This window comes from Balaenoptera ricei, chromosome 18, assembly GCF_028023285.1.
Source record: "Balaenoptera ricei isolate mBalRic1 chromosome 18, mBalRic1.hap2, whole genome shotgun sequence".
NCBI classification, from domain to species: Eukaryota; Metazoa; Chordata; class Mammalia; order Artiodactyla; family Balaenopteridae; genus Balaenoptera; species Balaenoptera ricei.
In genome coordinates this window covers 19,473,158-19,500,271 of record NC_082656.1, presented here as the reverse complement: position 1 = coordinate 19,500,271, position 27,114 = coordinate 19,473,158, and the positions used below count along the sequence as shown (strand labels likewise).

Genomic DNA, 27,114 nt, shown 5'->3' with positions numbered 1-27,114 from the left:
AGTAAAAGACTCAAAACGCCCAACCTTCAGGGCCAACGCCACTTTATGTGTTTGGCCCCTTTCCTCCCTAGGAAAGAGAATAAAAACTAACTTTTCTTCCCCTGTTAATATTTCGGTCAATTCTTTCACAACTCGCGTCGGCTCACCTAGCATCACCCACCAGCTCTGTAATATTGGGCAAATTAACTCCTCCAAGCCTGTTTTCCCAGCTGGAAAGTGTAATAGGACTACGACTCATTTTAAAGGGTTGTTTCTGAGTATTAAGTAGGACAATTATGTAAAGTGGCCAGAACAATCCCTTGTACACAAAGTCCTCCTTAAATGTTAGGTCCGTCGGGCAAACTTCTATTCAAATGCCACTGCTCCTCTGAAGCTGTCCCTTAGACATTTCGAGGGTGCTTCCTGTTAAATCATTTAGCACCCTATCATCAGTTCTTTGCTCACCCCCTTCCTCAAAAGAACTCCAAAAGACCAGTCACTGTCCCATACTTGGTCTCTCCTAAAGGTTGGCAAAATTCAGCTCATAAGAGGTGTTCCAGAAGTTTTTGTTTTTGTTTCGGACGACTTCGCTTAACGGATTGGGCGGTAGGACTGCGGGCGAGAGGGAGGGCGCCGCCCACGGAGCAGAGAGGCGTGCCCGCCCCGGGTGCGCTCGCTAGATACTCCCGGCGGGGCCTCCGCAGTAGCTCCGGATCCACCCGCAGGTAGTGATGGGGCCTGCGCTCGCCCACCAGGCTGGGTAGCGCCCCGTTACCGGAACCCACGCCTGGAGGAGCGAGTTTCGGGAGGAGACAGGTTCAGGCGGCTGCGGCTGCCTCTGGGCGGGCGCCTGGGCCCAGGCCGGGGCTCCCCTCTCGACCGCGCCCCCGCCCCGCGCCTCGCCCGGCACCCCGGTGCCCTCCCGACGCCGGCGGGCCCGGGAGCCTCGCGGACGTGACGCCGCTGGCGGAAGTGACGTTTTCCCGCGGTTGGACGCGGCGCTCGGTTGCCGGGCGGGGGAGGGCTCGTCCGGTTTTTCTCAGGGGACGTTCAAATTATTTTTGTAACGGGAGTCGGCAGAGGACGGGGCGTGCCCGACGTGCGCGCGTCCTCCCTCCCCGGCCCTCCTCCAGCGTCCGCCGGCGCCTGCCCTGCGAGGGCGTCATGCCGCCCAAAACCCCCCGTAGAGCAGCAGCCGCCGCCGCCGCCGCGGAGCCCCCGCCGCCGCCGCCGCCGCCGCCCCCGCCGCCCCCTCCTGAGGAGGACCCCGAGCAGGACAGCGGCCCCGAGGACCTGCCTCTGGCCAGGTGAGCGAGCCGAGCCGCCGCGCGCGGGCGGCGCGCAGGAAGGGCGCCCCGAGGGTGCGTCGGCGGGCGCCGCGGCGTCTAGGCGGGGGCGCGTCTCCGCCGGGGGCCGGGTCCCGGCGGGAGTAGGGACCCTCCCGGTGCCCCACCGCCGCGGAGCGCCCGGAGGAGGCTGACAGGAGTCTGGGTTCGGGAGCGAGGGGAGGGCGGCCGGGAGGGGTCTCGGCTCCAGCTTGACAGGTGTCGGGCGGGTGGGGCTCGGGTCGCTGAGCGAAGTGACAGGTGCCGCCTTTCCTCCGCGAGACTGGAGTCTCGCAGGCGGCGGGTGATTTCGAGACCCCATCAAATGCAAAACGAAAAAAAAAAAAAACTAACTGGTGCCTGGTGGAGAGGTTTTTCTCCTGTTGAGGTTTGTAGTCCTCCGGTGGTCGTTTGACTTTCTGTTTTGGTCTCCTGCGATGCAGCAGTTGGAAAGTATTTTCCTCTGGGCGTGCAGCTGCATCTGAAGCCCAGTCCTGGGAGAGGCCAAGCAGAAAAGCCTTGGACGCTGCTACAGAGATGCCATCGGACGTGAAGCGCAGGGTCCTGGGTGTCAGTTGCCCCCAGGAAACTCGGCTGAGGTGCTTTATGGCGTTCCCTTAGAAGAGTGCTTTCAGTACGTGAGGATTCACAGCCATCGGCAGTGACTGGTGGAACGTAACTCTTTAGAGGAACTGGTGCATGGGCAAAAATATTGTGAGACATTTAGCCCAAGAGCTTGAGAGTTTCTAAACTTTTTCTTTTTTCTCATTGCATAAAACTCTTCTTTCATGTTAGTCTGCTTCAGCGTGCCTCATTATTTCTTCCATTTTGCGTTTTGGCTTTGAGCCAGCGAGGATCCTGGTGTCCTTTTTTGTTTTGTTTGTTTGAGTACAAAATTAGTGTTTTTGTGCTCACATGGAATTATTTTTTTTTCTCCTAAGTGGATTCTAAATTTAAGCAAGTACATGATAATGCAGTAGAATATGACAAGGAGATATATATTGCAGCAGCTTATTTTTCTTGATTGTGATGCTTTATGGTTAGAACCTAAGATTGAACGAATATAGTTGCCATTATTATTGTAAGCACTAGCCCTACTTTGAGACTACACATCAGTTTCAAGGGAAGGGGACTCCTTTCTGTCCCTCAGTACTCCCTCCTGCCGATCTAGTCCATCAGCAAGTCCAGTTTCTCTTATCTCCCCAGACACGAACAGAATTCGGGGCAAGTTGTTAAAGATTGGAATGGGCTTTGGAAATGGCTTGTGAAAAGCTCTTTGAAATTCATATATTTAGACTGTCTTATGTATTAATTAAAAATCATTCTCGCTAGTTTAAAAAAAAAAAAAAAGCCCAGGGATGTTCTGGGAGAAAACATTCGTTTCTGATTAAACTTTGATATATCCAGTACTTTCCAGTTTCCCTTTGTAAAGCACAGTGAAGTCTACTGTAAAGAACCCCATGTTATCCACAGAGCTTGGAAGCATTCTTGATTATTGTAGGGTAACCAGAAATATTGAAGTTCTGGCCATCCCCTGGGGAAAGAGACTTTGTTTCTTTTATTTTGCAAAACTGTATTTTATATACCTTTAAATGATGGAACTATCAAAACTTCTCCTGTAAGTCAAAACCATGCAGTCTGTTCTTGATTATTCTTACCCATAAAATGTTTCCTTAGCATGGGCTATCAAACTCTAGAGGTTAACTACTGAACAAGGATAGAACCACTGCCTGGCAATCTGAAGCTGAGAAACTTACTTGGGATGGATTCAGGGCCCAGTCCAACTGCATTTCCAGTGACAGAGCCCATGTCTACTTTGAGAGTTGAGGTCTTCCTTCTATTGTATTATCTCTGGCTTAAGTGATACAATTGTAAGGGAAACCATCACTAGGAACAACACACCATCTTCATTCTTGAGATAACCAAAAGGTAATTATGTTTTGAAGTAGGTTTGGCAGTCTGGAATAGTGGTCAGAGGCATGGATTATAGAGTTAGGTTATTGGGTTTATATCAGGGTTTCCCATTTACTGGCTGTGATCTCAGGTGAGTACTTTAACTTCTCTGATTTGGTACTTATCCGTAAAACAAGGATAGTAAGAGTACTTACCTAATAGGGCTGATGCGGGGTTCAGTCTGCCTTCATCCAGGGTACTTTGTATGGGGCCATAGCAAATACTAAAAAACTGTAAGCTATGCCTTGTACTACTATTATTATTATTAGATGTCAACTAGACATTAAGTGAATGAAAAAGAATTAGGCAAGAAGAATTTTTTGACTGCCTGTCTTGGTTAAGAAAGATCAAGAAGAAAGGCTGAATTTGATCATCATGTAAGAAATACTAGTAGGCAGATTAAATGAAACATTGATTGTATTTTAGCAAAGTTACTGATACTGAATTGATTTTGTAATATTATCTAAGGCTTTCCTCTTGGCTAGTATCATCCCAGCTTTCCCAAACAGTTTTAGCTATTGTACTTACTTTGCTTCACAAGGCTATTTTGCTGCTCTAAAGTATGTGATTCACCAGACCAGCAAGCATTTTTCACTGTGTGGTATTCTTGTTTTGGAAAAGACCGAAGAAGATAAACATATGTTTAAATTCTAAGTGTAATTTTTTTCAAAGATAAATGAGATCCTAAAGTATTTAGTGATGCTGTCTTTCAGGATAGTGCTATTATATGCAAACTATTGAAACAAATATTTGCTTAATTAATTTGATTGTAAGTTTGTGCCTATTATATTTTCATTTGGTAGGCTTGAGTTTGAAGAAACTGAAGAACCTGATTTTACTGCATTATGTCAGAAATTAAAGATACCAGATCATGTCAGAGAAAGAGCTTGGTTAACTTGGGAGAAGGTTTCATCTGTGGATGGAGTCTTGGTAAGGATTGTCTTAAATTTTTTTGAAAACATTTTTCTAATTTTAAAAATAATTTTTAATCACTGTAGAAAATTTAGAAAATGGAAACTATAAAGCAAAGCTAGTAACAATTCTATTATCCAGAGGCAATTTACTTCTGATAACATTAAAAATTTTAAAAAACCCCAAAACTCTCCATGTAAGCCCCCCACCAAAGTATTTTAAAGCAAATTTTAGGTATCATATTTTATTCATAAATACTTCACTGTGCTATAAAGACTTTTTAAAAAACAAAAAATGCCTCATAAAATGATTTTATACCTCATAAAATAATTTTAAATAATTTTTTATATCTTATAAAATAATTTTTAATATCTCATAATACATAGTGTTCAAATTTCCTGATTGCCTTAGAATTAGGTATGTTAGAATTCAGGATCTTTGATAATATTTTGAAATATTTCTTCCATTTTTTCTTTGCATCTGTATGTGTATACCACCAGCAAATAATTATTGATGCTTTATATGTGCTGGGGAATATTTTAACCACTTTTCAAAGAACCCATTTGACAATCCATTAAGATGTGAAATATAAAATCTTTATTTTACATGTAAAATGTAAAACCTTCATTTTATAGATGAAGACACTGAAGTAGAGCTAGGTTAAGTAACTTACCAAGGACCCTGACTAATAAGATCTAAAGCATACTGTATATAACTACATGTATGATCCCGTACATGTAGTTATATGTAGTTACATGTAGTTACATATAGTTTTGTATCTTGTTTAAAAAAATTTTTTCTTAACATGAGCGTTTTCTGTTATTAAATATTATTTGATAACGTAGTTTCCAGTGGTAGTGTAATATTTTATTCATTATATGTATTTTAATTTGTTAACTCTTAACTGTTATATGACATTTTTTCCCCAACTTTGGAGCTGTAAAATAATGTGATTAAACATCCTTATTCGTAAGAGTGATGCCTGGCAGAAAGTAAGTCTTTGATAACTTGTTTAAATTCATGAATCAATCTCTGATTATTAGAATACATTCTTACAAGTTGAATTACTGAGTCAAAAGCTATGAACATGTATAAAACTCTTGGTAATTACTGCTAAATTGCACTCCAGACACTTTTAATGCGTTTACTTTCTCATCAGCATTGTAGTAGAGTACATGTATGTCTTTTTTTACTGATCAGATCAATGCAACAAAATATGCTTATGTACAGCCCGTAAAAATAACTATTTAAAACCATTAAAAAAAATCTCTGATGTCTTAGTCTATTTGGACTATTATAACAAGTACCATAAACTGGATAGCTTATAAACAATAGAAATTTATTTCTCATAGTTCTGGAGGCTGGGAAGTCCACGATAATGGTGCTGGCAGATTCTGTGTCTGGTGAGGGCCCACTTACTTGTTCATAGACAGTGCGTTGTCACTGGCCTCACTTGGCAGGGTGGGTGGGAGCTTTTACTGGCTTCTTTTATAAGGGCACCAATTCCATTCATGAGGGCTCTGCCCTCCTGACCTAATCACTCCTGAAGGCCTCATCCCCTAATAACATCACATTGGGTATTAGGTTTTCAGCATATGAATTTTGGGGGGACACAAGCATTCAGTCCATAGCATCTGGTAATAAAAAAAAAAGGAGAAAACAAATCTTACAGTTCCAAAGATCTGAACATATTCTAGAACTCCATACTAAAAAGGAATACTTGAAGTATCTTGGATGAATGATATTATTGGTATCATCCCAAAGCACCTAATATATATTTCCACTGATTTGGATACTTCAGGTACAAAGCTGTTTCTGTGCATGCAGTTAAAGAGTCCTTCACTTCTCTCTCTTCCATAAATACTAGGCTTTTAGTTTTCAGAAAGTTGAGAAGAGGTAGTTGTATAAAGAGTTTGGTGAGTATAGATAGTTTCCAACTTTTAAGCTGGTTGTGTTCCAAATCTCTTTGCAAGTACAATATGGTAGTTAGATTTCCAGGCTGGTTCACAGAAAACTTTTTTTTTTTTTTTTTTTTAACTGAACTGTAGCAGTTAATAGTTTTGGGCTTTGGACTTGAATATATATATATATATATATATATATATATATATATATATATATATATATATATATATATATATATATATACATAAAAATATATAAATAAATGTTCCTGCTTTTGTATCCTACCCTTTTCTCCTCCTGGCTTTGTCCCTACTTTCTATGGGAACTGGCACAGTTTAAAACTCATCTCCTGATGGAGCTCATGATGGGGACTAGGACATGTGAAATCATTCTTGGTTGTGTGCTGAGGAAGACAAGAAAGGAATTTCATGTTACCTTTGGGATTTGGGGTACCTTTTTGTTGGGTACGACTGGATGATGTTGTATTGTCCTGTTATAATTCACCAGACTTTCACATAGAAATATTATTTTAAGTGATAGTTAAGTTTTTGAGGGTTGACCTGATAATTTAACCTTCATTTATACAGTAATTTCTAAGGGAGAATATGAGCCAGTGTGTGCTGAGAAGCGAATGAATGACAAAATGAACCTGTTTCCTATGCAGCCGTTCTAGTTGCGATTGGCTATCTTCTTTGAAACAAGAAGAGGAGTGTGGTAACTTAGGGCACTTTTTGGCAACTGAAAATAGATAATGTTTATTGGAATAGAGGATGGGTTAAGAGCAAGGATTTGTCATCAGACTGGACTGACTCAAGTCTCAGATCTACCATTTACTGGCTCTGTGATCTCGAAAAGTTACCTAAAATCTCCAAGCCTCAGTTTTTTTATTTGTAAAGGGAACTAACAATGATTTTTGGAACTTGGAGTTATTTTGTGGATTAAATAAATTCATGCATATAAAGCACTTATTAGTGTAAATGAGTGCCTATATTAGGTCATGCAAGCGGAATTATTTGACTTAAGAACTACTGCAGAAAATCTTACATTAATATTTTTTTAGGAGAATTTAAGAATCAGTTAAAATGGTTGAAGTTTTAAACGGATGTATAGTGATTCTGATGCAGTATTTTTGCTAAAATCCACATTTTTAAGTTCTTCAGAGTAAAAAAAGTTGTTTATACATACATGAAAGCATATATTAATTCTTTTAAAGGAAAGGTTTGTGGTATTTTGTCTAGAAATTTCTCCTTGTATAAATGTTTAGTAAGTATGTAATAGGTGATTGCTGTCGTAAGATTAGATTGTGTTCGTGCTGCTTATAGCATATGAATAAAATAAGGAACTTTCCATCAAGAAATTGGCCAGGATTGCTTTTCATACTGTGACTTATGGTGAATCAGTTGTTGGAATTTTGGTTTTCTTTCTGTATCTTGAATGACAGTGTGGTAGAATAGAAAAGACCTTGGACCTCAGAGCAAAAAACTCTGTAGTTGTAATGTAGCTATATGATCTTAGGCAAATTGGTTAATTCTCCAGTCTTGGTTTGCTCATCTGTAAAGCAGAAATGATGTCTGAATGTCAGTTTCTTAGGGCTTTGCGTGTGTATGTGTGTGTGTGTATGTTTTTTGTGTGTATATATTCAAGGGCTTTGAAATATATTGCCCTTGATAGAGGCATTTTTATAGGTCATTATATTTAGAAAGATAACTGAAAAAAATAGTTTGGAATTGGAGTAATACTAGGCATTCCATTTAAGCTATACTGCAGAAATATGAAGGGGTTTCTTACTAACGTTAGAAAGCAGAATATCTATTTTAAAATTATGTGTAGTGAAAGGTCTCTGCCTGTAGTTTTCTAGTCGTTAGTAATATATGTACCCTTTCTGTCTGGCGTTGGTGCTGGTATCCTGATTGTATGTGGATGTTGCTGAGCCAAATGCACTTCAGAACATGTACGTGAACGTTATATTTGTATTACAGTTGTAGGATATTTGCAGCTTCTTTTATTTCTGTTTCCAATCCTCAGATTAATTTTTTTAAACATTTTATTATGGAGAATTGCAGGTATTTATAAAAGTAGATAGAGAAAATGGTATGAATTCTTATATACCTCTTAACCAGCTTCAACAGTTATCAGTCATAGCCAAACTCTATTTCTCCCTGACCCCAGATTATTTTGAAGTATCCCAGATATGATGTTTCATCTGTACATATTTCAGTATGTATGGGGAAAAAAATAAGAACTCTTAAAAAAATGACCACAGTTCATCACACCTGACAAAATTAATGAAAATTCCTTAATATCAAGTATCCAGTGTTCAAATTTTCTTGATTGTTTCATAAATTCTTTTTTTTTTTTTTTTCAGTATGTTCTAATGAGGATTTAAATAAGGTCCATACAGTATGATTGGTTGACTTGTGTCTTAAATCTCTTTTAATCTGTTGGTTTCATGTCTTCCTTCCCTCCCCCTTTTCCTTTCTTTACTTCTTTTTTTTTTTTCAATTTATTTGTTGAAGAAACTGGATTGTTTATCCTGTGGAGTTTCTTACTGTGTGTATTTTACAGGTTGTACCTCCTTCATTGTTTAACATATTTGCTAATTCTCTGTGTTTCCTAGAAATGGATCTAGAGGCCTGATCAGATCCTGGTTTGATATTTTCCAGAAGAAATACTTCAGAGATGTTGTTGTGTATGACTATTAGTAGACATATAATGTCTTGTTATCTCTCTCTCTTTTTTTTTTTTTTGATGTAAGCTATTATTGATGACCATTGACTAGATCCATTAGGGGCTGCTAAATGGTGAACTGATAATTTTATCATTCCGTATTCAGTTATTAGTTGTAATTCTTCTGTAAATGGAAACTTTCCTCCATCAATTATTCTTATTAAGTACATATCATTCAGGAAAGGTAGGATAAGTGCTTTATTCTTTGCTTTTATTGACTAGTTTTCAAGCTGATGAGTTTGTTTTGTAATATTCTGTAACGGTGACCGATGATTATAATCATCTTTTCAAGTATTATCTTGACAGTACCAATAGCCCAGTTTGACTGTACATAGACATTTAATAAGATCTTTACTCAGTGATAGTATGACATAGAGTTGACCCTTGAACAGTGTGCGGGTTAGGGGCGCCAACCCTCCACATAGTCAACAATCTGCATATGCAGTTCCTTCGTATACAAGGTTCCTCTGTTTCCGCAGTTTCACGTCTGAAGGTTCAGCCAACCTTAGGTCACGTAGTAGTATAGTATTTACTACTGAAAAAAAGTCTGCCTGTAAGTGGATGCACACAGTTCATAGCCATGTTCTTCAAGGGTCAGATGTATTTTGTAACATCAAGAATGAAATGGATGTGAGATCATATAGTATTTAATCTTTGGGACTGTCTTTTTTCATTCAGCATAATTCCCTGGAGATACAGTGATGTTATATATCAATATATTAGTTTGCTAAGGCTGCTGTAACAAAATACTACAGTGGCTTAGACAGCAGAAATGTATTTTCTCACAGTTTTGGAGGCTGGAAATCCAAGGTAAGATATGGGCAGGTTTGGTTTCTTCTGAGGCCTCCCTCCTTGGCTTGCAGATGGCTGCCTTCTCCTTATGTTATGGAATGGTTTTCCTGTGCGCATATCCCTGGCGCCTTTTTGTGTGTCAGGTTTCCTGTTCATGTAAGGATGCTAGTCAGATTTGGTTAAGCCCACACTTCTGTCCTCATTTTAACTTACTGTACCTCATTGAGACCCTGTCTCCGAATACAGTTACATTCTCAGGTACTTGGGGTTAGGGCTTCAACATAGGAATTTTGTGGGGGGAACACAATTCAGCCCATTGCAAATAGTTTGTTCGTTGTTTTTTTTTTTTGGTAGTATTCCATGGTATGGCTGGACCACAGTTTGTTTAGTCATTCACTTTTGAAAGATGGATGTGCTGTTTATAGGTTTTAGCTATTATGAATAAAGCTGCTATGAACATTTGTGTATAGGTTTTTGTGTGGACATCAGTTTTCCACTCTTTAAGTAAACACCAAGGAGTGTGATTGCTGGATCCTGTGGTAAGAGCCTATGGTAAGAGTATGTTTATTTTTGTAAGAAACATCCAGATTATATCCAGAGTGGCTGTATCATTAATGAAAGTTCTTATTGTTTCACATTCTTCCCAGCATTTGGTGGTGTCAGCGTTTTGAATTTTGGCCATTCTAATAGGTGTGCTCTCTCATTGTTTTAATTTGCAATTCTCTAATGGTATGTGATGCTGAACATCTTTACATATGCCTACTTGCCATCTGTACATCTTCTTTGGAGCGGTGTCTATACCTTGTGCCATTTTTTAAATATTTTGTTTATTTTCTCATTGTTTTAGGAGGAGTTTTAGGAGGAGTTTATGTATTTTGGGTAACAGTCCTTTTCAGATATATCTTTTGCCAATATTTTCTCCCATTCTGTGGCTTGACTTCTCATTCTCTTGACAGTATCTTTCACAGAGCAGAAATATTTAATTTTAATAAAGTCCAATTTATAAATTCTTTTCTGAATCATGCCTTTGGTTGGTATTGTATCTAAGTATCATTGCTATCATACTTCCTGACTTCAAACTATATTACAAAGCTACATTAATCAGAATGGAATGGGACTAGCATTCAAACAGACACATAGATCAATAGAAGAGAATAGAGAGCCCAGAAATAAACCCACACACATATATGGTCAATTAATTTGTGACAGAAGGAGCCAAGAATATACAATAGGGGTAAGACAGTGTCTTCAATAAAGGGTGCTGGGAAAATTGGACAGCAACATGCACAAAATGAAACTGGACCACTGTCTCACACCATAGACAAAAATGAACTTGAAGTGGATTAAAGACTTGAACATAAGAAACCGTAAACTCCTAGAAGAAAACATAGGTGGTAAGCTCCTTGACATCAGTCTCGGCGATGATTTTTTGAATTTGACACCAAAAGCAAGGGCAACAAAAGCAAAAATAAACAAGTAGGACTACATCAAAATAAAAAGCTTCTGTACAGGAAAGGAAACCATCAACAAAATGAAAAGGCAACCTACCAATTGGGAGAAAATATTTGCAAATCATATATCTGATAAGGGGTTAATATCCAAAAATACATAAAGAACAAACAATCCAGTTAAAAACTGGGCAGAGGAACAGAATAGACATATTTCCGTAGAAGACATATGGATGGCTTACAGGTACATGAAAAGGTGCTTAACATCTCTAATCATCGGGAAAATGCAAATCAAGCCACGATAAAATATCACTCACATCTGTTAGAATGGCTATTATCAAAAAGACAAGAAATAACAAGTGTTGGTGAGAATGTAGAGAAACGGGAACCCTAGTACACTGTTGGTAAGAATGTATATTGGTGCAGCCACTGTGAAAAACAGTACGGAGGGAGGAGAGAGAGATCAAGATGGAGTTAAAGGACACGGGCTCACCTTCACTCACTTGAACACATCAAAACCAGAACTACATATAGAGCGATGTTTGGTGAAATCGACCCGGGACTAGCAAGATGACTCTTCTACAACCAAGGCTGTAAAGGAAGAACCACACGAAGGCTGGTAGGAAGGGAGGAGAAGCAATCTGGTCGGGACCTGTACCCGCTAGTGGGGGACACAGAAGAGGAAGGGGATGTCACAGGCTTGGGAATTATCCATGGGGGAGTGAGGGATTTGAGCCACATATTAGGCACCCTAGCCCAAGGGTCCAACGCTTGGAAGATGACCCCCTTAACTGGTTTGAAAATCAGTGGGGCTTACTGGAGAGATATAAGAAACCAAGACACTGCTCTTGAAGAACATGCACAGACTTGCTTCATCCCAGTCACAGCACAGAGGCAGCAGATTGAAAACTTTCTGGGGCTCTGGCCGGCTTCTCAGGACCGCCCCAGTGTACTCCCCAGCCTGCACAGGGCTCGTGCTCCAGCGCCTCTTGCTCTGGTGCTGCACCCCACTAAGGCGCAGGCTGTTGATGAGAGTGCGCACACTTGGAGGGATCCAAGCCTGCTTGGACCCAGCCCCTGTCTCTGACCAGTGTGGAGGCAGCCATTGCCAGCATGTGTGTCAGTGTGTACACTCAGGAGGGAGCGAAACCAGATCCTGGGCGGAGAATGTTGTCACTCGAGTGAGGCTTCCTTGCACACACTCGAGAGGGAGCGAAACTAGCTCTAGGGTGGAGACTGCCATCGCAGGATTGTGTGTCCCTGCTCACACCTAGAAGGGAGCCAAACCAGGTCAGTAGCATGGTACCAGCCCCTCAAGCCCTGACCCAGCCTCTAACCAAGGCATGCGTACCAGAGGGTGGGGAGAGTGAAACCAGCACAGAAGTGCAGCCCCATGCCCTCGAGCCCTGGATGAGCCCCAAACCAAGACAGGGACTGCCACCCACCTAGCCGAAACCCGGTTCCCTCAGGACTCCTGTTCCAGCCCCTTGAGCCCCGCCCCACCTCTCACAGGGCGGTGACAGCCCTTGAGCAGAGAAGCCCCAGCTCTGACTGTAGCCACTCCAACTTCAGCCCTATCTCCTACCAAAGCGTTGGCTGCCAGCACACCCTGAGGGAAGATCCAGACTGTGCTCACTTCAGATCCAGCAGCGCTCCTACCGAAGCAGCTGGGCACACGCAGACTGCATAGAGACATTCCCACACGAGGACATGCCTTCGAGACTGGGAGAGGTAACTGCTTCACCTAATTTCATGGCGACAGAGAAAGTTAAACAAAATGAGAAGACAGGAATATGTTTCAAATGAAAGAGCAAGAAGAAAACCCTGGGGGGAAAAATACAGACTCTAATGAAACAGAGGTAAATACCCGATAAAGAATTCAAAGTGATAGTAGTAAGTATGCTAACGGAACTGGGGAAAAGAATAGATGAACACAGTGAGAATTTTAACAAGGAAATACAAAAAAAACCCAGTCAGAGCTGAAGAACACAATAACTGAAATGAAAAACACACTAGAGAGAATAAACAGAAGGTTAGGTGATACAGGAGAACGCATAAGGGATCTGAAAGATAGAATAACGGAAATCACCCAGTCAGAACAACAGAAAGAAAAACAAATTTTAAAAAATGAGAAGAATAGTTTAAGGAACCTTTGGGACAATATCAGGTGCACTAAAATTCACAATATAGGGGTCCCAGAAGGAGAAGAGAGAGAGAAAGGGGAAATGTAGAAAATGTATTTGTTGGAATTATGGCTGAAAACTTCCCAAACCTAGACAATGAAACAGATATCCAGGTGCAGGAAACACAGAGAGTCCCAAACAATATGAACCCAAGACGTATCATAATTAAAATGGCAAAAGTTAAAGAGAGAAAAGGCAGCAAGAGAAAAACAGTCACATACATTTCTGTTATGAGTAATTTGTGTCTTCTCTTTCACTCTCTTTTTGTAGTTAATCTGAGTATAGGCTTATTGATTTTATTGATCTTTTCAAAGTACCAGATTTTGGTTTCCTTGGTTTTTCTGTTGATTTTCTGTTTTCACTAATTCTTTTGTGTTTAGCTGGCTTTTTTATTGAAATGTTTAAATTCCTTTCTTATTTCCTTTTGTGTATATTCTTTCATTTATTTCATTTCATTCATTTCTCCCCACTTCCCTAGAGTTTGCTGTTTTTTTGGTTTTTTTTCATTTTTATTTGGTTTGGTTTTGATTGTTGTAGGCTATGTCTGTGCCAGGGATCAGCCTGAAGTATAAATTTAAGGTCTTCTCAGGTCTTTTCTGACTATGTGCCTTTCTTGGGTGTGCACTGTGACTTTCTAATTTCCTCCATGTATTCGGTTGCTTTTGAATGTCTTAATCCAATGTCTGGCTCCCAAAAGAGGAAAAGGAGAAAAAAATGAAGAGTAGGGGGAAGGTGCCAACTTTTTAAATCTCCTGGCAGTCACTTCAACTAGAGGGAGAGGTGCTTGCAACAATGGGGGAGGTGCAACAACAGTAGCCCCCACCTCTTTGCCTGCTCCTCCGTGATGAGCAGCGATAAGTGATCAGAGCACAGATCTGTGAAATTTGGAGGACTGGGTCCTTTCTGCCCACCCTGGCTCCTGCAGATTCTGTGCAGGCTGTTCCAGGAACATGTGCATAGTTGCCTGCCAGGTGGGTGACAGTTGGCCATGGGTACCTGTTACTGTGTTCAGAGCTGAAATTGACAGAAATTAACTATCATTTACCTTCTTTGCCTTCCCCTGGAAGTTGTAAGCCTTTAATAGACTCCAGAGTTCCAGAGTAGTTACATCAGACAGATTCTGCCAGTGCAACTGTTGTCTAGGTGGGGAGACAGATTTCTAGTGCTTCCTACTCTGCCATCTTCCCAGAATTCTCTCTTCATATGAATTTTAGGATCAATTTGTCAGTTTCTTTTAGAAAGACAGTTGAGATTTCAGTAGGGATTATACTGAATCTCTAGATTAATTTGGGGAGTATTACCATCTTAACAATATTATCTTCAGATGCATGAGCGTGAAATGTCTTTCCATTTATTTAGATATTCTTTAATTTTTCAACAGTATTTTTAGTTTTTAGAGTACAAGTCTTGCGATTAAAATATTATTCCTAAGTATTTTATTCTTACTGATTCTATTATAAATGGAATTCATTTTTGGTTTTTGGTTTATTCATTTCTGGTGTATAGAAATACAGTTGACTTTTGCATGTTGATTTTGTATGCTGCAAACTTGCTGAATTCATATTTTAATTCAAATAGTTTTTTAGTGTATTCCTTAGGATTTTCTGAATACAAGATCATATTGTCTGCAAATAGAGATAGTTTTACTTCTTCCTTTATAATCTGGCTGCCTTTTATTTCTTTTTCTTCCCTAATTGCCCTGGCTAGAAGCTTCAATACATTGTTGTCTTTTTCCTTATCTTAGGGGGAAGAACATTCAGTCTTTTACCATTACTTATGACGTGGGCTTTTTGTGGATGCCTTTGTCAGGTTGAGGATGTTCCCTTTTATTCCTGTTGTGTTGAGTGTTTTGTCAAATGATTTTTCTGCATCTGTTGAGATAATCATATTTTTTTTCTCCTTATTGATATAATGTATTATATTATTTTAAGATTTTAAACCAACATTGCATTTTTAGGATAAAGTGGGACTTATCCTAAAAATCCCACTTGGTCATAGTCTGTAATTCTTTTTATATATTTGTAAATTTGGTTTCCTCATATTTTGTTGAGGTTTTTTTTTTTTTTTTTTTTTTTTTTTTGGCTGTGTTGGGTCTTTGTTGCTATATGCGGGCTTTCTCTAGTTGTGGTGAGCGGGGGCTACTCTTCGTTGCAGTACACGGGCTTCTCATTGTTGTGGCTTCTCTTGTTGCGGAGCACAGACTCTAGGCGCACAGGCTTCGATAGTTGTGGCACATGGGCTCAGTAGTTGTGGCTTGCGAGTTCTAGAGCTCAGGCTCAGTAGTTGTGGTGCATGGGCTTAGTTGCTCCACGGCATGTGGGATCTTCCCAGGCCAGGGCATGAACCTGTGTCCCTGGCATTGGCAGGCAGATTCTTAATCACTGCACCACCAGGGAAGCCCTTTTTTGAAAATTTTTATGCATATGTTCATAAGAGATTTTGGTCTCTATTTTCTTTCCTTGTAATGTCTTTGTATGATTTTAGTGTCAGGGTAGTACTGACCTCTCACAGAAGGAGTTGGGAAATGTTTCCTCCTCTTCAGTTTTTATGGAGCAATTTGGTGAATTGATATTAATTTTACTTTAAATGTTTGGTAGAATTCACCAGTGAAACCATCTGAGCCTGGACTTTTCTCTGTGTAGAAGTTTTGAAATTACTAATCCAACCTCTTACCTTGTTAGAGGTCTTTTCAGATGTCAATTTCTTTTTGAGTTGGTTTTGGTCCACCTCTTTTGGAGTTGGTTTCTTTTTAGAAATTTGTCCATTTCATCTGTGTTATCTAATTTGTCAGCATGCAGTTGTTCATAGCATTCCTGTTAATTCTTTTTTTATTTCTGTAAGGTTGGTCTTAATGTCCTTATTTCATTCCTAATTTTAGCTAATTTGAGTCTTTCTTTTTTCTTGATCAATCTAACTAAAAGCTTCTCTATTTTGTTGGTTTTTTCAAAAAACCAGTCTTTGGTTTTATTGTTTTTTCTCTTCTATTCTCTAAAAAATTTAATCAAACCATTTCCTTACTATCCGTTTTACCATTTAATGTTTTAAACCTAATATATATGTTGGATAACATTATTAAAGTTCATCATGAACTTTCATCATGAACTACTCAGATATATCTAACATATAATTATATATAATTGTTATTATAATATATAATTTGACTTCCTACTTTTAAAATTGCTTTTCCTTCATGAAAGTTTTTACTGTTGGCCAGTATTGTTTACTGCAGTATATTTTCTTCTTTCTGAGGATCCATGGAAGGAATTTTACTCTCATCTCTGAATGAAGACTAGCTAGGCTTCTTCTGAGAAGCTATTTTATTTTATTTTGTTTTGTGGTCATTATGACTCTTATAACTGATTACTGTTTTGAATTCCACTTTTCAAGGCATAGTATGTAGTTTTTCAGATACTAACATCTTGTCATTTTTTCCCACCATTTCTATATTTCCCTTTCAGCATTTCAAAAATATATATATTCATATATAAACACACCCCCATATATATTCAAAACTCAAATATACTTGTTTTAAAAAATTTTATAGTAATAGAGTGAAAAGTGAATATCCATTGCTCTCTTTGTATTCCCACCTCTGTAGAAATAACCACTGATAAATTTTATGCTCATTCTATCCCTCCAACCCTTCCTCACTTCCCCTTTCACACCCACACACACAAAGGATTTTTATTTTACCTCACTGAGGTCTTATTATTTACTTACACTTTTTAGCCAATTTATTATCAGTGTGTTTGAAATAGGCAGTAGATTTAGATGGTTCAAGATTCAAAAGAAATAAAAATGTAAACACTGAGAAGTCTCTCTCATTCTTTCCCCTAAGCTGCCTGCTTCTCCTCCGTAGGCAGCTAATAAAAGTTTCTAGTTTTTGCATTTTTCTGCACCTTGCTTTTTTTATGTAGTGATGTATCTTGAAGAGCACCTCTCCCTCTATGTTTAGCTTAATCTTTTTAGTGGATGTATTTCCCATTGTATGGATGTGTAGTTTATTTATATATTCCCCTGTTAACAAACATTTAGTTTATTTTTGAACATTTGATACTACAAACTGCTGCAGTGAATAGCTTTTTATATACATTTAATGCACAAATGAGAGTACTGCTGTAGTGTAGATTCCTAGAGGTGAAACCACTGGGTCAGAAGACATTCACATTTTAAAAATTTAATAGATTATGTCTTTGCTCATAGAATAAAATCTTTGCTGATATCTCACTTTTCCGGTGAGGCCTAAGACTGTTTAATACTGTAATCTGCCCCTTCTTCTCCCTCAAATTCTCTATTCACTTTACCCTGCTTTTTTTTAAATTGAAGTATAGTTGTTTACAATGTTGTGTTGGTTTCTAGTGTACAGCAAAGTGATTCAGTTACGCACGTGTGTGTGCGTGTGTGTATTGTTACAAGATACTGAATATAGTTCCCTGTGCTATACAGTAGGACATTGTTGTTTACCTATTTTATAATTTTTTTTTTTTTGGCTTCATTGGGTCTTCGTTGCTGCGTGTGGGCTTTCTCTAGCTGTGGCCAGCAGGGGCTACTCTTCATTGCGGTGCTTCTCATTGAGGTGGCTTCTCTTGTTGCAGAGTTCTAGGTGCGTGGGCTTCAGTAGTTGTGGCACATGGGCTCAGTAATTGTGGCTCGTGGGTTCTAGAGCTCAGGCTCAGTAATTGTGGTGTACGGGCTTAGTTGCTCCGCGGCATGTGGGATCTTCCGAGACCAGGGATCGAACCTGTGTCCCCTGCATTGGCAGGTGGATTCATAACCACTGTGCCGCCAGGGAAGTCTACCTATTTTATAATTTTATATATAGTAGTGTGTATCTGTTAATCCCAAGCTCTTTCCCCTTTGGTAACCATAAGTTTGTTTTCTGTGTCTGTGAGTCTGTTTCTGTTTTGTCCATAAGTTCATTTGTATCATTTTTTAGATTCCACATGTAAGTGATATCATATGATACTTGCCTTTGTCTGTCTGACTTACTTCACTTAGTATGATAGTCTCTGGGTCCATCCATGTTGCTGCAAATGGCATTATTTCATTCTTTTTGATGGCTAAGTAATATTCAGTTGTGTATATATACCACATCTTCTTTATCCATTCATCTATCGATGGACACTTGGCTACTTCCATGTGTTGGCTATTGTAAATAGTGCTGCTATGAACATTGGGGTGCATGTATCTTTTCGAATTAGAGTTTTCTCCAGATTTATGCCCAGGAGTGCAATTTCAGGATCATACGGTAGCTCTATTTTTAGTTTTTTAAGGAACCTCCATACTGTTCTCCATAGTGTCTGCACCAATATACATTCCCACCAACAGTGTACGATACCCTGCTCTTTTTTCTCTCTTTCTTTTTTAATTTTATTAATTTTATTTATTTTTGGCTGCATTGGGTCTTTGTTGCTGTGCACGGGCTTTCTCTAGTTGCAGCGAGTGGGGGCTACTCTTCGTTGTGGTGCGCGGGCTTCTCATTGCGGTGGCTTCTCTTGTTGCAGAGCACAGGCTCTAGAGTGCAGGCTCAGTAGTTGTGGCGCATGGGCTTAGTTGCTGCGCGGCATGTGGGATCTTCCTGGACCAGGGCTCGAACCCGTATCTCCTGCATTGGCAAGTGGATTCTTAACCACTGCACCACCAGGGAAGGCTTCTTTTTCAAACATAGTATATAGTTTACTTACAGATACTGATTTTTGTTTATTATTGTTCTCTTCCCCCTAAAATGTCAGCTCCAGGAAACAGGAATGTTTATTTTGTTTACTGATGTATTCCTAGCAGTTATAATAGTGCTCAGTGCTTGGTAGGCATTTAGTAAATATTTGCTGAATAAATTAAATGAATTAGAGAATAAGGTACAAAATTATCCTTCCTAAAATGCCCAGTTTCTTTACCCACATATTTTGGATTTTGGGGTCTTATTTTATATAGTTTTCTAAGATTAAAAAAAATTCTTTCTAGTACATGTTAGGATATAAATGACTGAAAACAGCTATAATGTATTTCTTTTAAAAAACTACCCCCTCATCAATTCCCCGCAAACATAGGGACAAACTCTAAGTTTTATTCTCCATATTAGAAGTAGATACCAGAAGGATACGTCACATACTGTATAGCATCTTCTTTTCCAAAGGATTGGAATGACTGTGGAGATTGTTATAGGCTTCCAGGTTTGCTAGGATATCTTCAATCTCAATTTAATAGGACTATTTGTTTTTCTGTACTTTAAACATCTTTATGCCCTATATAAATATAATTTAGATAAAACAGATGTTTTGAAATAAATGATTGTAAATGATCAATCAGTGAATTAATTAATGTTTTCCTTATTATGTGCATTATAGTTTTAGAGGCCTGATATTCATAATTATTGATGTTCCGATTGGTAGTTATTTCTGTATTTCTGTCTATTACATGTTCAGCTATAAACAGATAGTCAAGTTTATATGAGACCTAGATATTTAGGAGAGCTTTGAAATGAATTATTTTATCAAAATTTCCTATTTCTCTTCCTGTTTTAATTTACCTCTTTTCAATATGTGCTCTGATTTTCTCATTCTACAAACTTTTTTTAAGGTAAGTTGAATCAGAATTATCAATATATTGCAGTCAGAAACCACCTAACTTTCCCCACCTTGGATCTGTTTTAAGAAGTTTACCAAACTTAGATTATTAATTAATAATTTTTCCTAGTTTTCTTCAAGGCATACAAAGCTGCCAGCCAGTGCTTTTTTATCAATGTAAAGGTAAATTGTGTTACCTTGCTGAATTGAATTCTAGCAAAAGTGAAGTATTTGCTACTTTAGTTACTGAGGCATTATTGAAAGTAAACATATGGGTTCTCTTACGTTTTTAAAAATTTCAGCACATTTGCCAAAGATTATCATTTTATGATTTGGAACCCTAGAAACTCCCAGAGCACAGGACTTGATGATCAATGATCCCTTTCATTTCCCTTCCAATTGAGATTCTTTCATTTTAACGCCAACTCATTTATTCATTAGTTATGTTTTTATTTTTTCAAGTATTATATGTGATACTGGTAGAAGGAGTTGACATGCAAACTTTGAAAGATACCTTTTATACATATAATTAAATCTGAGTTGTAGGAGTTGACTTCCTCAGTTTTTTTCATCTTTGTTTCTAAGAGTGGTAGACATCGGTTTCATTGATCTTTTACAGAAAAACCAATTAATTAGTCGTTGTTTTAATATGGCAGCAGTTTTCTCTCCTCTGTGGCTATATCTTCTTGGGTGGATCATCTTTTGGGCCTTCGACTCAATAAAGCAAGCAGAGAGCTTGACTAGAAACTAAATTCCAGGTCAGTTATATATCACATGTTTAGGAAATGAGGTCTGTAATATCATTTGTTTGTGTGAGTTAGTCCTGTTGATACTCACTAGGTTATCAATGTGTGATCAGGAGCTAAAGAAACTAGTAGAACCAATATTCTTACCTTATATTTTTTACTCATGATTCAGTTGCTGCTTGTTTCTCTGAGCATACTAGGAGGAAAAAAAAGTCAAAAAAGTCATTCTATCCTATATGGGGAGATGACTATTGCTACTGCTTTTTTAAAAAATGTGCATTTAACATCAGGTTAGTGCTGGACATTGTACTAGGTTTTTGGGGGTGTAGCGGTGTATTAGATATAATTATGTCTTCAAAATGCTTACAGACTAGTTGAGATACGGACAATTGAGCAAATAAGTAAACTGAACTTAAGTTTTACTTAAGTGCTTAAATAGGCCTATCCATTCAGTTCTGTAGGAGCTCTTAAAGGAGGGAGCCCCCGATACTCAGTTCTTGGGCAGAAGGCTAGATGAATCTCAGCTTGCCAGGTACATGTTTTTCTGGGAGTAGAGTCAGCTCTCTCCCCACAAAGGCATTGTGTAACTGGATGGCTAATTCAGTTGGTGTTCACCCTTGAATATGGTATCAAAAATATGATTGAGTACAAGGAAAGTTAGCTTTTGCATTCTTCTTCTTGACAGTGGTACTCTTGCCTTTTGCTTCTTCTGACCACATCAAAGAATTTCCTTAACACTAACTGCTGAGGGCTAATATTATGCAAGTGAGAGGGAGGATTTTCTGGCATATTAGCATATTATCCCTTTTGTTCCTACATATAACCTTGGTAAGGAGGAAATCCAGGAGTGGAAGATAAAGGCAGCTCTTATCCCCTCTACTTCTCTAATACATTTAACTTGTAACTTTATGGCTAATCACGCACTACAGTCTCATGAATCTAGTGTAAGGATGTATCCTTTTTGACCCTGAGATAAAGAGCATATTTCTTATGGCTTATTTCCATCTTGGTCATGGCTGATATTTTTAAAAGGGAAGATAAGAGAGAGTAGTGTTTTTAACTTTTAAAATTTCAGTTTGAATTCATGTTGGTTATGATAGCATGACTAGTAAGATAACCTACTTTTCAGATGTTTCCAAGATGATTTATGTTACCACTTGGTGGAGCTCTTTTATAAGTTAGTGCTTGTGATAAAGCAAGTACAAGTCATCACTAATTTGGGGTTGTCGATTGGGTGCTTCAGGTGAACTAAATTAAATGACAGCTTAAATAGGTAGCCTCTTAAGTGTTGATTGTAGATTTCGATTTAAACTATAGTATATGTAATTACAGTTTTAATATTTTAAAGATTTTTCTCAAGGATATTCCTAATTTTTCTCTCTCCTGCTTTATATAAATTTAATACTTTTAAATTGACTTACTTTCTCCCCATTTTATAGTTGTTAGGTAATTTAGAAAATGTATCTAGTGTTAATGAAGAAAATGAAAATCATTTGTAATCCTACCACCTAGAGATAATAGTTAACATTTTGATATATATTTGCCTTTCCTTCCTTTTAAAATTTTTTCACAAAATTGGAGTCAAAATATACACAGAATTTTGTATTCTGGTGTTTTTTTCTCTTAACATGTCTTTGGTATTTTCCCATGTCCTTATAATCTTTGAAATGTTTTAAGAGTTTTATGTTATTCCATGATATAGCTCTATCATAATTTTTTTAACTGTTTTATTTAAAGATATTTAAGCTTTTCCCACTAGTTTTACTCTTATAAATAATTCTTTCAACATATATTACACTAAATCTTGACTCAACACTCCAATTATTTTCATAGGATAAATTCTTAGAGATAAAACTGAACTCTTAAGGATCTTGATGCATATTTGCAAATTGTCCTTCAATTGACACTATTCTGAGGTTCAGTATTTTCAAAATATGTTTATTGGAAATTACCGTTTTTTCTTTTGCAAAATGCTTTTTCTTACCCTTTCCCCATTTTTTCTTCTTTTATTTATTTATTTATTGGTCATTCTTTTGGCTGAGTAAAAATTACTTTTCCTCTGTTTTAACAATTTTTAAGGTGCTGTTCTGAGCTCATTTTGTAATTCTCAACTAAATTTTCAAGAAAACAAATCAGTTACAGATTTTAGGTTGTAAATTGCCATTGGAAAATAGGGCCTGGATCTTGAGAGAGCAGTGAGGGCTGGAAAGCAGGATGAGATATGAGAAACATCTGTATGGAGGTGATGAGGGTGCTATAGAAGTGGATGAGATTGTGAAGGAAAAGAGAAGGTTCTGGGAAAAAGTCCTTGGAGTTAGGAAACACTGAAAAAGTTGGGAGAAATAAAGAGAATGAGGATGTTAAGAGTGTTTAAAAAGCTAAGGGAAAAAGTTTCATTACAGTGGTGTTAGATGTTGTATAGAGGTTTTGTGGATGAAACCAAAGAAAAAGCCATTCAGTTTAGAAAGAGAGCGGTCTTTGGAGAGTTAGAGACTAGCGTCAGTAGAATAGTGCTTATGTAGTAGATATGTTCAGTGGATGCAGTAGGTGTGACTGTGAGAGTGTACATGATGAGTATGTGTGTGAATAGTGAGAATAGTGAGAGGTTTAGATGTGTGGTTAGGCCAGTACCTTGTTAAAGTCCAGGGATAGGTTTTTTTTTTTTTTTTTTTAAGGTGGTGCAAGCTTATCTAAAGGGAAATAAGTGTTTAGAAAGAACTGTTAGAGAAATTACAAGACAGAGGGAAGAATTAATAAACTAGGTCTTGAAGGAGATGAGAGGCAGTGTGATCCAAAGTGGGAGGTATGGAGGGATTAGACATATTAATTTGAGAGTGGAGGAGAATGTCCATTTGTCAAAGTCAGAAGAGGAAGTTGAAGATGCAGAGACATTTGGAGGAAGACTGAAATTTATAGTATTTAGAAATTATTGATGTGGAGAAAAATGTTGAGGCTTTTGGTATTGTGATTCTCTACCCTTCTCAGTAAAATAGAAATGAAGAGTACAGAATAGTAAAATAGTTAAGAGTACAGGCTCTTAGTAGGGTGATGAGATTAAGGATTTCAGTAGTGAAAATGTTAGGAACATCGATGTAGAAATGTAATTAAGGAAATATTCTTAAATAAATGGAACAATACTAAATTGAGTGTTAAGAAACTTGGGTTTTAGGTCTGTGGTATCGACTGGCTGTGTTGAGCAAGTCTCAACACTCTAGCCTTTAATTTCTTAATCTGCACAATGAGAAGTAAATCAGATGTCCTTTACGGATTTAAAAATCTTGAATCAAACTGAACTAAAAAAGAATAAAACATAGCTACAGTAATCAAGACATTGTAGTACTAGTAAAAAGAAAGACAAGTAGGTCAGTGGAACAGAACAGAGAATCCAGAAATAGAATTCACACATATATAGTCAGTCTTTGCACACAGAGGTGCTAAGGTAATTCAGTGGAAGAAGGATATTCCTCTCAACAAACGATGCTGGAGCAATTGGACGTCCTTATGCAAAAAATGAACTTTAATCCATATCTTGCACCATTTATAAAAATTAATTCAAATGAATCGTAGATCTAAACTTGTAGAAGATGACATAGGAGAAAATCCTCGTGACCTTGGGTTAAGCAAAGATTTCATAGATAGTACCACCAAAAGCATGGTCTATAAAGCAAAGTAATAAATTGAGCTCCATCAAAATTAAAAACTTATGCTCTTTGACATACACTATTTAAGAAAATGAAAAGCCACAGATTGGGTGAAAATTTTTGCAAAACACATATCTGTTAAGCGATTTGAATCCAGAATGTATAGCTAATTCTTACAACTTAATAAGACAAACAACTGAATAGAAAATTGGCAAAATATTTGAAAAGACCCTTTACCAAAGAAGAGACATGGATGTTAAGTAAGATTTGAAAAAATACTCAGTGTCATTAGTCCTTGGGAAAAGGTACCATTACATCCCTACTAGGATGGCTAAAAAACAGGCAAGAACAGACAAACAAAAACTAAGTGCTAGTAAGGATGCAAAGCAACTGGAACTCTCATTTGTTGCTGGTGGGAATGCAAAATGGTACAGCCACGTTGGAAAACAGTTTATAGTTTCTTATAAACTTAAACTTGTATTTAATATAGAACTTAGCATTCCTCAACTAGATATTCACCCAAGAAAAATGAAAACATACATCCACTTAAAGATCTGTAGTTGGATATTTAAGGCTAGGGTTAGTAGCCTTATTCATAGCAGTGTATTCAGCTGTTGGAATAGATAAATAAATTGTGGCATATTTATACAATGGAGTGCTACTCAGCAATTAAAAGGAATAAATACTAATATTATAGATACAACAATATGTATGAGTTCTCAGAAGCATTATGCTAAGTGAAAGAAGCCAGACAAAAAAGGCTACAGACTGTATAATTCCATTTGTATGATATTCTGGAAAAGGAATTGAAATCAGGTCAGTGGTTTCCAGGGGCTGGAGGTCAATAAACATGATTTCTTACACACACACACACACACAGACACACACATACACACACACACAACTCCAGCATTCCTTAGCATTCCCAGGAATGGATGTTTTTGGTGTGGGGAAGGTTGGATTATGGATAGTATTGAGACAGATATGATATAGAGGAATGAGTGCTAGATTCACTGATAATAGTGCTGCTGCTGATAGCTGTGATTCAATGAGTATAATGCCGGGCACCATGCTGATTACTTAAGTGCATTGGTAGCTGTGATTCAATGAGTATAATGCTGGGCACCATGCTGATTACTTAAGTGCATCCTCAGAGACTTCCCTGGCATTCCAGTGGTTAAGAATTTGCACTTCCACTGCAGAAGGCACAGTTTTGACCCCTGGTTGGGGAACTAAGATCCTGCATGCCGCCATGTGAGGCCAAAAAAATAAATAAATAAAAATAAAAAGCATCCTCACTGTTAATTTTCATAGTGACTCTGATTAGATATTATTATCATCCCTATTTTAGTAGAAACTGAGATCTAATTGGATTTAAGCAAGTTGCTCACAGTTATACCACTAGAGTATTCAAACTCTTGAATGTTTGACACCAAAATCCATGTTCTTAACATAAATGAAAGTATAAGTCCCAGGGAGACAGGGAATTTTTTTTGTTTGTTTCTGTTTTCATCACTGTATCCCCAAAGTCATAAAACCATGGCAGCTGCATAATGAGTACTTCTTTTTTTTTTCTTTTTTTTTTAATGAGTATTTCTTTAAAAATTATTAGAGATATCAAATTTTGGAAGATACAAAAAAACAAACTGAAAGAGGCAAAGAAAACTATATGAAGATATATGATTTTTAAATGATTGCAAATATGGTGGTTAGACTGATGTTTTCCATTTAGGCATTTATCATATCAGATGACTTTGTGTTAAATTATGTTATTTGTGTTCCAGTATAATCTACTATTTTAAAAAGTGAACAAAATGATGATAAAGTAGGATTTTGTAGTTGATTCTAATCTTCATGGCTTTGTAAATTTTTTCCCTCTGGCAAATTTTGGTGACATCCAGATATAAGATCAGACCAAGTGGATGTTATAGGTTACAACTAAAATGCAAGTCCTTTCCATATCTATCTCTGTCTCTCTCTATAATTCTATATCTAGAATCTTAAATACTTTAATCTAGAAATTCTTCTAGGACTCTCTTAATTGGAAACTGATTATTTTCTTAACATAGATTAACAAAAATATTTGTGCATGAATCATTTGGTTTTATAACATTGATCTCGTCTGTAATATGGTTCCCTCTAAAGAACTAAATCAAATATAGGTGATTAAAATACTTAATATTCTCAAGTTTAGAAGGAACATTTATTTTTCTTCCATAGATAACTGTGTATGAAGAAGAAAGAACACTTTATCTATATATATAGTTAATTGGGATGCAGCTAGAACATCAACAATATCAACAACAAAAACAACAAGATTTATAAATCATCTGAAATAAAGGTCACACATTTTGCTTATAGGAAAGTTCCTCAGGTCCTTAAAAATCAGAACCTATGTATACAACATTTTATTTAGGCATTTTATCATTTCAGATGAGCTTGTGTTGAATCGTGTTTGCTATGTCCTAATAAAATTTGCTATGTAAAAAAAATGAATAAAACACATACTCACTTTTAACAAGCTTAATACTTCATTTCCCAACTTTAAAAGAGTAAAAAAAAAGATTGGAGTTGCTGAAAGAAGACACATTGAGAGAAGTTAGGTTCAACAGATGCCTGAGAGCAAAGAAGCAAACCAAAATCATAAGAATTAAACATAAAAATTAAAAAATCATGGTAGTTTGGAAGTTGTTTATTATAGAGACAAACAACCTTTTACATCTTAGTAGTTCCTGAAAAATTGACCATAGTAATGTAAATACTTATAAGTGTATATACGTATATGAGTTTATGTTCATTCATTTTATTAAAACATACTTAATAGTCATTATAAGAGTCAAGCAACATATACTTTGTTGTTCAGTTTCAGAAATAGTAAGTATGAAGTATAGTTTCAACGTCAGATTTATTGAAGTATAATTTATATACACTAAATCAACC

The 27,114-nt window shown here is 37.4% G+C and overlaps 1 protein-coding gene across 6 annotated transcripts in view; it reads left to right on the top strand.

Moving 5' to 3' along the window:
* The first annotated feature begins 657 nt into the window (after positions 1 to 657).
* Positions 658 to 27,114, top strand: part of RB1 (RB transcriptional corepressor 1) — a 131,003-nt gene continuing 104,546 nt past the window's right edge. For 5 of the 6 annotated variants that reach the window (XM_059903292.1, XM_059903291.1, XM_059903294.1 and 2 more), the window contains exons 1-2: positions 658 to 1,286; positions 4,061 to 4,187. In XM_059903292.1, the coding sequence (XP_059759275.1) occupies positions 1,144 to 1,286; positions 4,061 to 4,187 (270 nt within the window). In that variant the 5' untranslated portion in view covers positions 658 to 1,143. The remainder of the gene's footprint in view (positions 1,287 to 4,060; positions 4,188 to 27,114) is intronic. The other variant, XM_059903295.1, reaches the window with a different exon arrangement.